General features: G+C 31.1%; 1 protein-coding gene across 1 annotated transcript; it reads left to right on the forward strand.

The window, feature by feature from the left end:
• Positions 1-201: 201 nt before the first annotated feature.
• On the forward strand, positions 202-14,535 carry LOC120417032 (probable 2-oxoglutarate dehydrogenase E1 component DHKTD1 homolog, mitochondrial). Its single transcript, XM_039578975.2, has 6 exons — positions 202-399; positions 456-599; positions 860-1,543; positions 11,979-13,232; positions 13,656-14,257; positions 14,323-14,535. Exons 2-6 carry the CDS (start codon positions 515-517, stop codon positions 14,422-14,424), a joined length of 2,727 nt encoding a protein of 908 aa, XP_039434909.1. The 5' UTR covers positions 202-399; positions 456-514; the 3' UTR covers positions 14,425-14,535.
• Positions 14,536-14,810: the final 275 nt, after the last annotated feature.

A 14,810-nucleotide genomic window follows, 5' to 3' on the forward strand; every position in this document is an offset into this window, starting at 1 on the left:
TGAGCTCTCATATGCATGTCAGCATTCAGGAATACATTTTGCTGAAAATAACTCTCTAGATTTGCATACCGGCTTCAAACTCTACCCCGAACGAGCCTCCAAGTCGCGACATCCACTCACTTAAACCCTCACATTCTCACTCGAGCACGCCTGCCCCAGTCCGGTCAGTACAGTTATCAAAACACTTCTCCGAGCATGCACTGCATTCAGCTCGGTGTGTCCGTTCATCCCGCAAAATTGATAACATTCTACACACTTCTCTCAAGTTGTTTTCGTACCTCTCCTGAATGTATTTGTGAACTTTTGGACGGTCGCAGGCAGGCTGTCCGACGGCGACGACGATCACTCTCAGTTTCATTTCGTCGCTCGTGCCGTCCTGTTGGTCCCACAGTCGCTTTGGTAGGTAGTGAGATTCTTTAAAATCATTCATTAATAACGTCATTTTATCGCTGCAGACACAGGCCTTAATTGTACTACGTGGACGCGCGCGATCCTACCGGCGAGACTTGGCAAGATGTACAGCAGGATCCTCAGTCGACAGTACCACAGTACCAAGGGGGTCTTTGGATTCCGGCCCAAACCCAGGAAGGAGTTTCAATGTAAGTTTGGTGGAAGTTTCATTCACGAGGTCTACACCGCTTAGTTGGCGAAATCTTGTTTGTCTAATTACACGGTGATCTCTTATCACTGCGTGGAGATAATGTTGGCTAGGAGAACCACTTGAAGTTTTTTTAAAGTCCCTCCTGCCAGCATTTATCATCTCAAATGCCTTAAAAACGGTCAGATAACGCAGAACACAGGCCGCGTATACCTGTTGCCACCAACGATAACACCGTAACATTGTTCTTCTAAACCACAGTGGACAAGCACATCAGCGAGGCGCGAGTTCAACGCAGCAATGCGTTCCGCTGGGTCGAAGCCTACCGGAACCATGCCCACCGGACGGCCTCCGTCGATCCCGTCAAGTTCCGCCCATCGGACGAATCTGTCACGGAGCGCACCCTAGACTACACCCGCTACGGACTCACCGTCAACGATCGCATCAACCCGTTCGGACTGGTCAATACCGGCGCCAGCTCAACCATCACCACGGAACAACTCCAAGATCTCCTCCAGACCATGTACTGTGGCACGACCAGCATCGAGCTGGCCTTCATCGAGGACGAACACGAGCGGGAATGGCTCGCCGAACAGTACGAACGCTCCTTCCAGACGACCCTCGCGTCGATCGAGAAGCGCGAGATCGCCGAACTGTTGCTCCAGTCGCAGGCCTTTGACAACTTTGTCGCGACCAAGTTCCCCACCGTGAAGCGGTACGGCGGCGAAGGGGCGGAAAGTATTATGGCCTTCTACCGGCAGCTGTTCCGATGTGCGGCGGAAGCTGACCTGACGAACGTGGTGGTTGGAATGCCCCACCGCGGCAAGCTGAACGTGCTGACGACGCTGTTCCAGACGCGGCCGGCGAAGATCTTCCGGAAGTTTAAGGGACTGCCGGAGTTTCCCGAGGGGGTGAAGGCGATGTGCGATATTGCGAGTCATTTTCGTGAGTAGATTTACTTTCTATTGAACTTTGTGTTTTTGGGTTTATACAATTACAATTATTTTAGGAATTTTATAGATTCCGTCATCAGGGGTGGCATTGTGTCTGGGGGTAGAATTTAGTCATACAAAAATGCTGAAATTGGTATTCATGGTGTCGATTCAAATCCCAAAATAAAATTCCCTGACTTTTCCCTGACCTCTCCAGACCACCAATTCTTTTTTATTTTCTATTTTTTACTAACATATTGTTTGGAACGTTTTTATGGTTTCATGCATTTTCCTTTTGGATTATTGGAAATTTAAAGAATTGAAAAAAAATCAATGACTTTTTTATTTTAATTTTTAACGATTTTTTTCTGCAAAAACTTAAAAACTTTTTTTTTATTTTGTCAATCATTTTTTTCTAATCGAACATCCAAAATAAGCAACCATAAAAATTTCCTATGTTTTTTTATCTTGTCATGCCATTTTAAATGTTGCCTTTACCAAAAAAAACTAGATTTTTTTTTTGAATGGGTCCTATAAACATGTGAAACACAATAGCTTACAGGACCTTTAAAAAAAACTCTAGAAATAATTATAATTGTTGCAAATTTCAAATTGCGATTAGTAACTTTCACTTCATTTCCTAAAGAAAATTTAAAGTTAATAGTTTTCAAAAAAACAATTGAAAATTTGAATTAAAGTAAGAAGTCATGTTTAATTTTAGAATTGTTGCCTTTTGCGGAATTTGCAAACGAATTAGGCCGATGCCATTTTTGATCGTGTTTTTACAAAAAAAACTAAAGGTTTTGGATACAAAAACATGGAAAAATATGTAATTTTGTAGAACCTTAAGAAAGATTAAAACAAAACTGAAAAACTAAGAAAAATATACAATTAAATGTAAGTTTTTCAAGTACATGTTTACAGTTTTAAAAAAGATCTAGGTCTTTTTCAACAATGATTGTATTTGAAGTTAACGGTTTTCTGGATATTTAAAAAACATCTTAAAAATAATTAAAAAAAAATGTTTGCTATAAAATTAAAAAAATGGTTTCTACCTTGACCAGAGCCTACAGACGATCATTCACACGATCAATACATTTTATAAAAACAAAAACAAAATACAGCCTGCTCGAGCTTTTCAAAAAGTCAATATTTATCACTGGAACGCCCAACGCATGTCCAACTTACACGGACGCCCAAGCCTGAAGCCCAAGGTGGAACGGTAACTTCTACTCGCTGGTTTTTAGTCATAACTCAACCAATCGGGGCGATTCTTGTTTCCAGTGATTTGTAAGAATGTCTAGATGATTCTAGAACTTTATAGAACTTAATTTGATCAAATCTGTAATTTTTGCGATCAAAAACATCGCTCCACCTTTTTTTAAACGACTGCCTCCGCGGAATTTTTGGCGATTTTTTTTTACACGCGAAAAAAAGTTGGAACGATGTTTTTGATCGCTAAAATTACAGATTTGATCAAATTAAGTTCTGCATAGTTCTAGAATCATCTAGTCATCCTAACAAATTACTGGAAAGAAGAATCATCTTGATTGGTTGAGTTATGCCCGAGAACCATTGAGTTGAAGTTACCGTTCCAACTTTTTTGGAGCCTTGGGCGTTGGAATGTTATCAAACTTAGATATTTGGGTGGTTTGGAATAGACTCCAAATTTAAGCTCGATCTGACCACAGGAACTCCTCCTTGTAACCCCTTGAATGTTGTTTGGGGAAAATATGTGTAATGTAGTTGCACAATCCCTATGAAATCTCGGATGCTGGAAACAACTTTTCCGAAGAGACCATTTTTTTTATAACTTCTTGAACTCTCAAATTCCTTTATTCAGAATTGTTACGGAGAAATCGAAAAAAAACCGCGCCATCCCAAAACCCAATCCGCGCAAAATCCGCGTCATTTTAAGAAAAATAATTTTGCGACAAACATACAATAGAGTTTCATAATAAATTCATTTTTGTAATCTCAGAATCTTGAAACCCTGAATATGTATTTTTGCTAAGATTAGGTAAAGTAGGGGAAAAAGCCGAAACAAACATTTTGGCAAAAAAAATCAAAAATTTTCCAAAAAAATTGGATCTAAAACCCAAATGAAATCTTAATAAAAAAAATAATAAAATTTAAAAATTGTGATAAATTCTCGATCTTGTGGTTTTAAATTCAAGATACAGTTCATACTCGATGATCTTACCAAAGCGTCACTTAGAAAAACCGAAGCAAATTTTCCTACATCTTCTTCTCAAAATTTCTCTAACCGAAAAAAAACTCCAAAAACACTTCAAATTATATCAGGTTTTCTGTAATCTACGATGGTGACAAAAATGGCAGCATTCAAGAACCTAGGAATTTAAGGATTTAAGAATTTAAGAATTTAAGAATTTGAGAATTTAAGATTTTAAGATTTTAAGAATTTAAGAATTTAAGAATTTAAGAATTTAAGAATTTAAGAATTTAAGAATTTAAGAATTTAAGAATTTAAGAATTTAAGAATTTAAGAATTTAAGAATTTAAGAATTTAAGAATTTAAGAATTTAAGAATTTAAGAATTTAAGAATTTAAGAATTTAAGAATTTAAGAATTTAAGAATTTAAGAATTTAAGAATTTAAGAATTTAAGAATTTAAGAATTTAAGAATTTAAGAATTTAAGAATTTAAGAATTTAAGAATTTAAGAATTTAAGAATTTAAGAATTTAAGAATTTAAGAATTTAAGAATTTAAGAATTTAAGAATTTAAGAATTTAAGAATTTAAGAATTTAAGAATTTAAGAATTTAAGAATTTAAGAATTTAAGAATTTAAGAATTTAAGAATTTAAGAATTTAAGAATTTAAGAATTTAAGAATTTAAGAATTTAAGAATTTAAGAATTTAAGAATTTAAGAATTTAAGAATTTAAGAATTTAAGAATTTAAGAATTTAAGAATTTAAGAATTTAAGAATTTAAGAATTTAAGAATTTAAGAATTTAAGAATTTAAGAATTTAAGAATTTAAGAATTTAAGAATTTAAGAATTTAAGAATTTAAGAATTTAAGAATTTAAGAATTTAAGAATTTAAGAATTTAAGAATTTAAGAATTTAAGAATTTAAGAATTTAAGAATTTAAGAATTTAAGAATTTAAGAATTTAAGAATTTAAGAATTTAAGAATTTAAGAATTTAAGAATTTAAGAATTTAAGAATTTAAGAATTTAAGAATTTAAGAATTTAAGAATTTAAGAATTTAAGAATTTAAGAATTTAAGAATTTAAGAATTTAAGAATTTAAGAATTTAAGAATTTAAGAATTTAAGAATTTAAGAATTTAAGAATTTAAGAATTTAAGAATTTAAGAATTTAAGAATTTAAGAATTTAAGAATTTAAGAATTTAAGAATTTAAGAATTTAAGAATTTAAGAATTTAAGAATTTAAGAATTTAAGAATTTAAGAATTTAAGAATTTAAGAATTTAAGAATTTAAGAATTTAAGAATTTAAGAATTTAAGAATTTAAGAATTTAAGAATTTAAGAATTTAAGAATTTAAGAATTTAAGAATTTAAGAATTTAAGAATTTAAGAATTTAAGAATTTAAGAATTTAAGAATTTAAGAATTTAAGAATTTAAGAATTTAAGAATTTAAGAATTTAAGAATTTAAGAATTTAAGAATTTAAGAATTTAAGAATTTAAGAATTTAAGAATTTAAGAATTTAAGAATTTAAGAATTTAAGAATTTAAGAATTTAAGAATTTAAGAATTTAAGAATTTAAGAATTTAAGAATTTAAGAATTTAAGAATTTAAGAATTTAAGAATTTAAGAATTTAAGAATTTAAGAATTTAAGAATTTAAGAATTTAAGAATTTAAGAATTTAAGAATTTAAGAATTTAAGAATTTAAGAATTTAAGAATTTAAGAATTTAAGAATTTAAGAATTTAAGAATTTAAGAATTTAAGAATTTAAGAATTTAAGAATTTAAGAATTTAAGAATTTAAGAATTTAAGAATTTAAGAATTTAAGAATTTAAGAATTTAAGAATTTAAGAATTTAAGAATTTAAGAATTTAAGAATTTAAGAATTTAAGAATTTAAGAATTTAAGAATTTAAGAATTTAAGAATTTAAGAATTTAAGAATTTAAGAATTTAAGAATTTAAGAATTTAAGAATTTAAGAATTTAAGAATTTAAGAATTTAAGAATTTAAGAATTTAAGAATTTAAGAATTTAAGAATTTAAGAATTTAAGAATTTAAGAATTTAAGAATTTAAGAATTTAAGAATTTAAGAATTTAAGAATTTAAGAATTTAAGAATTTAAGAATTTAAGAATTTAAGAATTTAAGAATTTAAGAATTTAAGAATTTAAGAATTTAAGAATTTAAGAATTTAAGAATTTAAGAATTTAAGAATTTAAGAATTTAAGAATTTAAGAATTTAAGAATTTAAGAATTTAAGAATTTAAGAATTTAAGAATTTAAGAATTTAAGAATTTAAGAATTTAAGAATTTAAGAATTTAAGAATTTAAGAATTTAAGAATTTAAGAATTTAAGAATTTAAGAATTTAAGAATTTAAGAATTTAAGAATTTAAGAATTTAAGAATTTAAGAATTTAAGAATTTAAGAATTTAAGAATTTAAGAATTTAAGAATTTAAGAATTTAAGAATTTAAGAATTTAAGAATTTAAGAATTTAAGAATTTAAGAATTTAAGAATTTAAGAATTTAAGAATTTAAGAATTTAAGAATTTAAGAATTTAAGAATTTAAGAATTTAAGAATTTAAGAATTTAAGAATTTAAGAATTTAAGAATTTAAGAATTTAAGAATTTAAGAATTTAAGAATTTAAGAATTTAAGAATTTAAGAATTTAAGAATTTAAGAATTTAAGAATTTAAGAATTTAAGAATTTAAGAATTTAAGAATTTAAGAATTTAAGAATTTAAGAATTTAAGAATTTAAGAATTTAAGAATTTAAGAATTTAAGAATTTAAATTAAGAATTTAAGAATTTAAGAATTTAAGAATTTAAGAATTTAAGAATTTAAGAATTTAAGAATTTAAGAATTTAAGAATTTAAGAATTTAAGAATTTAAGAATTTAAGAATTTAAGAATTTAAGAATTTAAGAATTTAAGAATTTAAGAATTTAAGAATTTAAGAATTTAAGAATTTAAGAATTTAAGAATTTAAGAATTTAAGAATTTAAGAATTTAAGAATTTAAGAATTTAAGAATTTAAGAATTTAAGAATTTAAGAATTTAAGAATTTAAGAATTTAAGAATTTAAGAATTTAAGAATTTAAGAATTTAAGAATTTAAGAATTTAAGAATTTAAGAATTTAAGAATTTAAGAATTTAAGAATTTAAGAATTTAAGAATTTAAGAATTTAAGAATTTAAGAATTTAAGAATTTAAGAATTTAAGAATTTAAGAATTTAAGAATTTAAGAATTTAAGAATTTAAGAATTTAAGAATTTAAGAATTTAAGAATTTAAGAATTTAAGAATTTAAGAATTTAAGAATTTAAGAATTTAAGAATTTAAGAATTTAAGAATTTAAGAATTTAAGAATTTAAGAATTTAAGAATTTAAGAATTTAAGAATTTAAGAATTTAAGAATTTAAGAATTTAAGAATTTAAGAATTTAAGAATTTAAGAATTTAAGAATTTAAGAATTTAAGAATTTAAGAATTTAAGAATTTAAGAATTTAAGAATTTAAGAATTTAAGAATTTAAGAATTTAAGAATTTAAGAATTTAAGAATTTAAGAATTTAAGAATTTAAGAATTTAAGAATTTAAGAATTTAAGAATTTAAGAATTTAAGAATTTAAGAATTTAAGAATTTAAGAATTTAAGAATTTAAGAATTTAAGAATTTAAGAATTTAAGAATTTAAGAATTTAAGAATTTAAGAATTTAAGAATTTAAGAATTTAAGAATTTAAGAATTTAAGAATTTAAGAATTTAAGAATTTAAGAATTTAAGAATTTAAGAATTTAAGAATTTAAGAATTTAAGAATTTAAGAATTTAAGAATTTAAGAATTTAAGAATTTAAGAATTTAAGAATTTAAGAATTTAAGAATTTAAGAATTTAAGAATTTAAGAATTTAAGAATTTAAGAATTTAAGAATTTAAGAATTTAAGAATTTAAGAATTTAAGAATTTAAGAATTTAAGAATTTAAGAATTTAAGAATTTAAGAATTTAAGAATTTAAGAATTTAAGAATTTAAGAATTTAAGAATTTAAGAATTTAAGAATTTAAGAATTTAAGAATTTAAGAATTTAAGAATTTAAGAATTTAAGAATTTAAGAATTTAAGAATTTAAGAATTTAAGAATTTAAGAATTTAAGAATTTAAGAATTTAAGAATTTAAGAATTTAAGAATTTAAGAATTTAAGAATTTAAGAATTTAAGAATTTAAGAATTTAAGAATTTAAGAATTTAAGAATTTAAGAATTTAAGAATTTAAGAATTTAAGAATTTAAGAATTTAAGAATTTAAGAATTTAAGAATTTAAGAATTTAAGAATTTAAGAATTTAAGAATTTAAGAATTTAAGAATTTAAGAATTTAAGAATTTAAGAATTTAAGAATTTAAGAATTTAAGAATTTAAGAATTTAAGAATTTAAGAATTTAAGAATTTAAGAATTTAAGAATTTAAGAATTTAAGAATTTAAGAATTTAAGAATTTAAGAATTTAAGAATTTAAGAATTTAAGAATTTAAGAATTTAAGAATTTAAGAATTTAAGAATTTAAGAATTTAAGAATTTAAGAATTTAAGAATTTAAGAATTTAAGAATTTAAGAATTTAAGAATTTAAGAATTTAAGAATTTAAGAATTTAAGAATTTAAGAATTTAAGAATTTAAGAATTTAAGAATTTAAGAATTTAAGAATTTAAGAATTTAAGAATTTAAGAATTTAAGAATTTAAGAATTTAAGAATTTAAGAATTTAAGAATTTAAGAATTTAAGAATTTAAGAATTTAAGAATTTAAGAATTTAAGAATTTAAGAATTTAAGAATTTAAGAATTTAAGAATTTAAGAATTTAAGAATTTAAGAATTTAAGAATTTAAGAATTTAAGAATTTAAGAATTTAAGAATTTAAGAATTTAAGAATTTAAGAATTTAAGAATTTAAGAATTTAAGAATTTAAGAATTTAAGAATTTAAGAATTTAAGAATTTAAGAATTTAAGAATTTAAGAATTTAAGAATTTAAGAATTTCAGAATTTCAGAATTTCAGAATTTCAGAATTTCAGAATTTCAGAATTTCAGAATTTTAGAATTTCAGAATTTCAGAATTTCAGAATTTCAGAATTTCAGAATTTCAGAATTTAAGAATTTAAGAATTTAAGAATTTAAGAATTTAAGAATTTAAGAATTTAAGAATTTAAGAATTTAAGAATTTAAGAATTTAAGAATTTAAGAATTTCAGAATTTCAGAATTTCAGAATTTCAGAATTTCAGAATTTCAGAATTTCAGAATTTCAGAATTTCAGAATTTCAGAATTTCAGAATTTCAGAATTTCAGAATTTCAGAATTTCAGAATTTCAGAATTTCAGAATTTCAGAATTTCAGAATTTCAGAATTTCAGAATTTCAGAATTTCAGAATTTAAGAATTTCAGAATTTCAGAATTAAAAATATAATGTTTTTTTATTGTTCTCTTGATTGTTTTTATTTTTGAATATTGATACATATCTTTGATTTGTGTTTGTAATATGAATTTGTTTATTTTTTTGGGTTTTTTAATACTATTTTTCCTTGTTTTATTTCTTAATTTCTGAATAATATAATTTTGAATGTTGGAGCGGTGATTTTTGATAGTTTTGATTTTTTTAATTTTTCTTCAAGAAAGTTCAAATTAAAAGAAATATTTCTACACCCACTGGAACATGCTTAATAATATTTTTTGTAACATCCAAATGTCCGTATCTTCAGGAAAAGTTTGAAATGTGATTAAATTTTCAAGATTAAAATTAAATGTATCCAGTATAAAAGAACAATTAATAGGGATAAAAAACATTACTCAAAACTTAAAAGAAATTAAATATTCAGAGTCAGTATGTTTAAAAATGCGTTGAGTGTAGTCCGCAACTACCCTGTTTATTCCATAAATTTTTGTTTTATTTCCCTAATTCTTGAATTTAATTCTTTAATTTTCAATTCCATTTCAACATCAGCTTACATTTAAGATTACACAAAATTAGACTACTTTGGATCATTTTTAAATCATAGTTCAGTTAAATTTTGAGAAAATAAAAATTTAGATAGCGAATACTAATGTGAAATTTAGGAAAATTTTCTAACCTTACATTTATTTTAAAGAATTTTAGAATAAGAATTTAAAAAAATAAAAATTCAACAATTCCAAAATATCAGAACTTCCAAATTTTAAAAATTTAGAATCTTTATGCTTTAGAATTTCAGATTTTTTGTTTCAAATGTTAGAATTTTTTAACTTTTGAATTTTTAAATCATTCAATTTTTCTGACAAAATGTATGATTTTCTCTATGGTCCCTATATGCTAAGCAAACGACCAATTTTAGAACAAATCTCTGAGGATGGTGGGGCAACTGCCTCATATTGTCTTACCCTGTGTGCGATAGTAATTTTTAATTTTCAGTTGAACGGAAATCCAAATCAAATCCAAATTATTTGATTGTTAAACCTATACATATTGCAAACAAGCTACACGCTTTTCAACGTGAGCCTTTTGTTCAGCATTTTTTATATATAGTTCTGCGTTCCTTCCGGACTGACCAATATAAAAAATTAAATATTATTAATGTTGCAAAGTTTGGCCTAAAAGACATTCAAATACATCATCAAGGGTGAATTTTCAAAAATAAATGAAATTTTGTAGTATTATTTTTAAGATCATCGAAATTCCCTGACCCAGCTTAAAATTCCCTGACTTTCCCTGACTTTTCCAGGTCAAATAAAATTCCCTGACAATTCCAGGTTTTCCCTGACTTTTCCAGAAATCGACACCATGTTATGATCCATTCCCAACCCAGACCCAATGTCACCCCTGTTGACGGTTGTTTAAAAATGTGACTATTCACACATTTGGCATATGAGTAGTTCTGTACAATTTCGAGATTTTGTTTATTTCATTTTGCATCACTAGTTTTTGAATACAAGTCGCTTTACAATTTTGGGGGCTGGTCACACAAAATGAATTTGTAAATGAAGCAATTCTCTGAGATTTCGGTCATTTGATTTTTTTATTGATTTTTTTAACTTTTTCAGTGCATTTGGCACGCCCAAAGAAGCCATTTTGCATCATTATACAAATTTGGCAGCTGTCCATTAGGGTGGAATCTAGTTACAGTATGGCCCATAAAAAAATGCGACATTGTTATTAGGTGTAAATCGGGACTATTTTTACTATTTATGATGTATGTAGCATGTTAACATGTTAAATAGGTTCAAAACAAACAATCAATGCCTTTAAAACCATGCACATGTCGCATTTTTTATGGGCCATACTGTACGTCGTAACGTCGCGCTTGATTTCTGCTCGCGAGTGAATGAGTCGTTTTGAAGCAATCAATTTTGAAGGACCCTTGCTTCTAAACTACTCCAAAGTGATTTAGAATTTCAAAATCCAAGATTGCAGCCAAAATGGCGGTGATAAAGTATTGAAAATAGGTATTTTATAATTTAATAGGCAATCAATTATTTCAATTTGGCTAAAATAGGGTCGCCGAACTCGAACTTTATGTTAAAATATGAAAATAAAAAAAAATACACAGCTAAAAAAGTAGTAATCCAGCTGCGTGTAAATGGCCTGGGTGTAAAATAAATATTGCATTATTTTATGCAATTTTATGTAATTTTACACCCTGAAATATGTAGCCCGTCAGTATGGGAAACCTACTTGACCGAAATGTCAAGCTCATATATGCGTTTATTCTTACAGCGTTTCATCGGTCTGATGGCCGAGTGGGCTAAGGCGCCAGTCTTTACTGTTGGTGCTGGGTTTGATTCCCGTCGGTTGCAACTTGTTGTATGTTTTTGCAAAAATTGTACATGCAGTGTGTAATATTAAGTGTTTATTTTGACGAAGGTGATGTGCATGCTTTTGCATTTGCACTAAAAATATTGTTTTGGTCGTGATTTGATTATCCAAAGTCCTACAAAACTTCGGATAACCGAACTTCCGATAATCAAAACTTTGGATAATCGAGTCTAGACTGTACAGCAAAGTTGGGTTACTTATGCCCTTAATTTGGAGTAATGGGCTTGGGTCAAAAATAGGTACTAGGTCCGAAATAGGGTCATTTGCCCTACTTACGGTTGAAAACGGCTAAAATCAGGCAATTCAGACATTCTTTTAACGTTAGTCTTGATTTCGTGATAAAAAATCTACAATTTAAAAATACAACTTATTGTTTCATATAGTTTTAAAATAATCTTGAACTACTGAAATCATTACTAACAACCTTCCCTCTTCCAGACACCTCCACCGACCTCGAGGTGCTCGGCAAAACCATCCACCTCAACATGCTGCACAACCCGTCCCACCTGGAGGCGGTCAACCCCGTCTCGATGGGGAAAACCCGCGCCAAGCAGCTCTCCCTCCGCGATGGACCCTACGGAACCTCCGACTGTGGCGACCATCCCTCGCGTGCCCTCAACATCCAACTGCACGGCGACGGTGCCTTCGTCGGACAGGGCATCAACCAGGAGTGCCTGATGATGGCCGACGTGCCTCACTTCGACGTTGGCGGGTCGATCCACATGATCGTCAACAACCAGGTTGGATTCACGACGCCCGGGGATCGTGGTCGGGGGACGAGGTACGCGTCGGATTTGGCGAAAAGTATTGCGGCTCCTGTGTTTCATGTGAACGGGGACGATCCGGAAGCGTTGACCCGGGTGACCAAGTTGGCGTTTGACTATCAGCAAAAGTTTGGCAAGGACGTGTTTATTGATTTGAACTGCTTCCGGCGGTGGGGACACAACGAAATGGATGACCCGACCTTTACGAATCCGCTGCTTTACGGAGTGATCCACAGCCGGGACTCGGTTCCGGATTTGTACGCGAGGAAGTTGCTCGCGTCCGGGGATCTCGCTCAATCCGAGGTGGACGCGATCGTGAAGAAGCACATGGAATACCTCAACTCGGAGCTGCAAAACCTGAGCAGCTATCAGCCGGAAAAGAGTTACTTTGAAAAGCAGTGGTCCGGAATCGTTCAGGCCGGTTCGGAAGTGACCACCTGGGATACCGGCGTCGACTACTCACTGCTCAGCCTGATCGCTCAAACGAGCGTTAAATGTCCGGAGGACTTTGCCCTCCATCCGCACCTTCGGAAGCACCACGTCGAGGCTCGCTTGAAGAAGATCGCCGAAGGAACCCGTTTGGACTGGGCCACAGCCGAAGCGATGGCCCTCGGAAGTCTCCTGTACCAAGGTTTCAACGTTCGCATCAGCGGCGAAGACATCGGACGGGGAACGTTTTCCCAGCGGCACGCCATGTTTGTCGATCAGAACACGAACGAGATCTTCGTGCCGCTGAACGAGCTGGAGGGGGGAAACGGGGGCAAACTGGAGCTGGCCAACAGTATTCTGTCGGAGGAGGCGGTGCTGGGGTTCGAGTACGGGATGGCGATCGATAACCCGAACAATCTGGTCATCTGGGAGGCCCAGTTTGGGGACTTTTTCAACGGGGCGCAGATCATCATCGATACGTTCCTGACGACGGGGGAGAGTGAGTATTGATTTTATTTTTGATTGAATTCTGAACTGATCTCTTTGAGTATTCCTACGGAGATCCGATCTATCCCTGGCGGTTCCCGAACCACGCAACACCACACAAACAAAGAGGACAACAGAGAAAGAGCCATCGGGCTTGAGTGTTGAGCTTGGTTCCGTTCGTTTCAACTTTGTGTGCGTTCAATGACAATCGCTGACAAATGTTAAAATTTTCAGCATAGAGCTATCTAAGCCCGATCTCACACACACTAGCGCACCATTTGTTTTGCTGGCCGGTACAAATTTTAACCTCACTTTTTTTCGTGTACGTACACGCAATACATGCGCACGTAGATAACTCTATTGTCATGGCTTGCTCCGACACTAAGGACAAAGATTTTGTAATCAACCACAAACTTTCCCCTTGTTCCTATCCCAGCCAAATGGATGGTCTGCAACGGTCTCGTCATGCTGCTCCCGCACGGTTTCGACGGCGCCGCCTCCGAGCACAGCTCCTGCCGCATGGAGCGCTTCCTCCAGATGACCGACTCGCGCGAGTCCACCCCCGACGGAGACGACGTCAACTTCCAGGTCATCAACCCGTCGACGCCGGCCCAGTATTTCCACGCCCTGCGCCGCCAGATGATCCATAACTTCCGCAAACCGCTGGTCGTCGTCGCGCCCAAGACGCTGCTCCGGCTGTCCGAGTGCGTTTCGTCGCACGCCGACCTAGCGCCGGGAACGTACTTCCAGCCGGTGCTCGGCGATCGCCACGTGGCGGACCCCAAAAAGGTCAAACGGGTGGTGCTGTGCAGCGGAAAGCACTACTACAATCTAAACGCGGAACGCGTTGCGTCGGGAAGGGGCGATGTGGCACTGGTTCGGGTTGAGTCGCTGTGTCCGTTCCCGGTGCAGCAGATCCAGGAGGAGATGGCACGGTATGCGAACGCTAAGGAGTTTGTCTGGAGCCAGGAGGAGCACCGGAACATGGGCGCGTGGACGTTCGTGCAGCCGCGGTTTGAGAACATGTGCGGCAAGAGGGTAAGCGAAAGACTATGTCAAGCTTCAAGATGTTTGTATCAATCAAATTTTGTCGTTTTCTGCAGATCAAGTACCGAGGACGTTACGAGGGAGCGACCGTGGCTGTTGGAGTTAGTTCGTGGCATGCCAAGGAAGCGGAACAGGTCGTCAAGTCAGCGTTTGAGTGAAAAATTAACTTCATCCATTGAAGTAGTGCCATATAACAAAACAGATAATTCATTACGTTTGCAGATTTTTATAAGTGCTTCAAAGTTTTAAAAGCTAATATGAGTGAAAATATATGAAAAGTTTAAAAGTCCAAAACTTGTTTGACGATTTGCATTGAATTCCGATTAAAAATTCGAATTGACTAGATTGAGTGATTGAAGAAAGATTAAATTTATAGTTTTACTCTAAATAAAAAAGGGTTTGTTGGCGTATGAGAGTTCCGGACTTTCGGAGGGATCGATGTATATGGGCTCCAGACCTGTCGAAGAACATGGCAGCGATCTAGGGGGTGTACAGAGTCAAAGTTTTTACTATTCGTCAACATATTGACGCTGCCATTAATATA

This window comes from Culex pipiens, chromosome 1 (genome assembly GCF_016801865.2).
Source record: "Culex pipiens pallens isolate TS chromosome 1, TS_CPP_V2, whole genome shotgun sequence".
NCBI lineage: Eukaryota > Metazoa > Arthropoda > Insecta > Diptera > Culicidae > Culex > Culex pipiens.

Excerpts from the sequence above, each read along its gene's own strand:
- LOC120417032 (XM_039578975.2), top strand. The coding sequence starts at position 515 with ATGTACAGCAGGATCCTCAGTCGACAGTACCACAGTACCAAGGGGGTC. Across the intron at positions 1,544-11,978 it reads CGATATTGCGAGTCATTTTC|ACACCTCCACCGACCTCGAG; the intron begins GTGAGTAGATTT and ends TCCCTCTTCCAG. Across the intron at positions 13,233-13,655 it reads GTTCCTGACGACGGGGGAGA|CCAAATGGATGGTCTGCAAC; the intron begins GTGAGTATTGAT and ends TTCCTATCCCAG.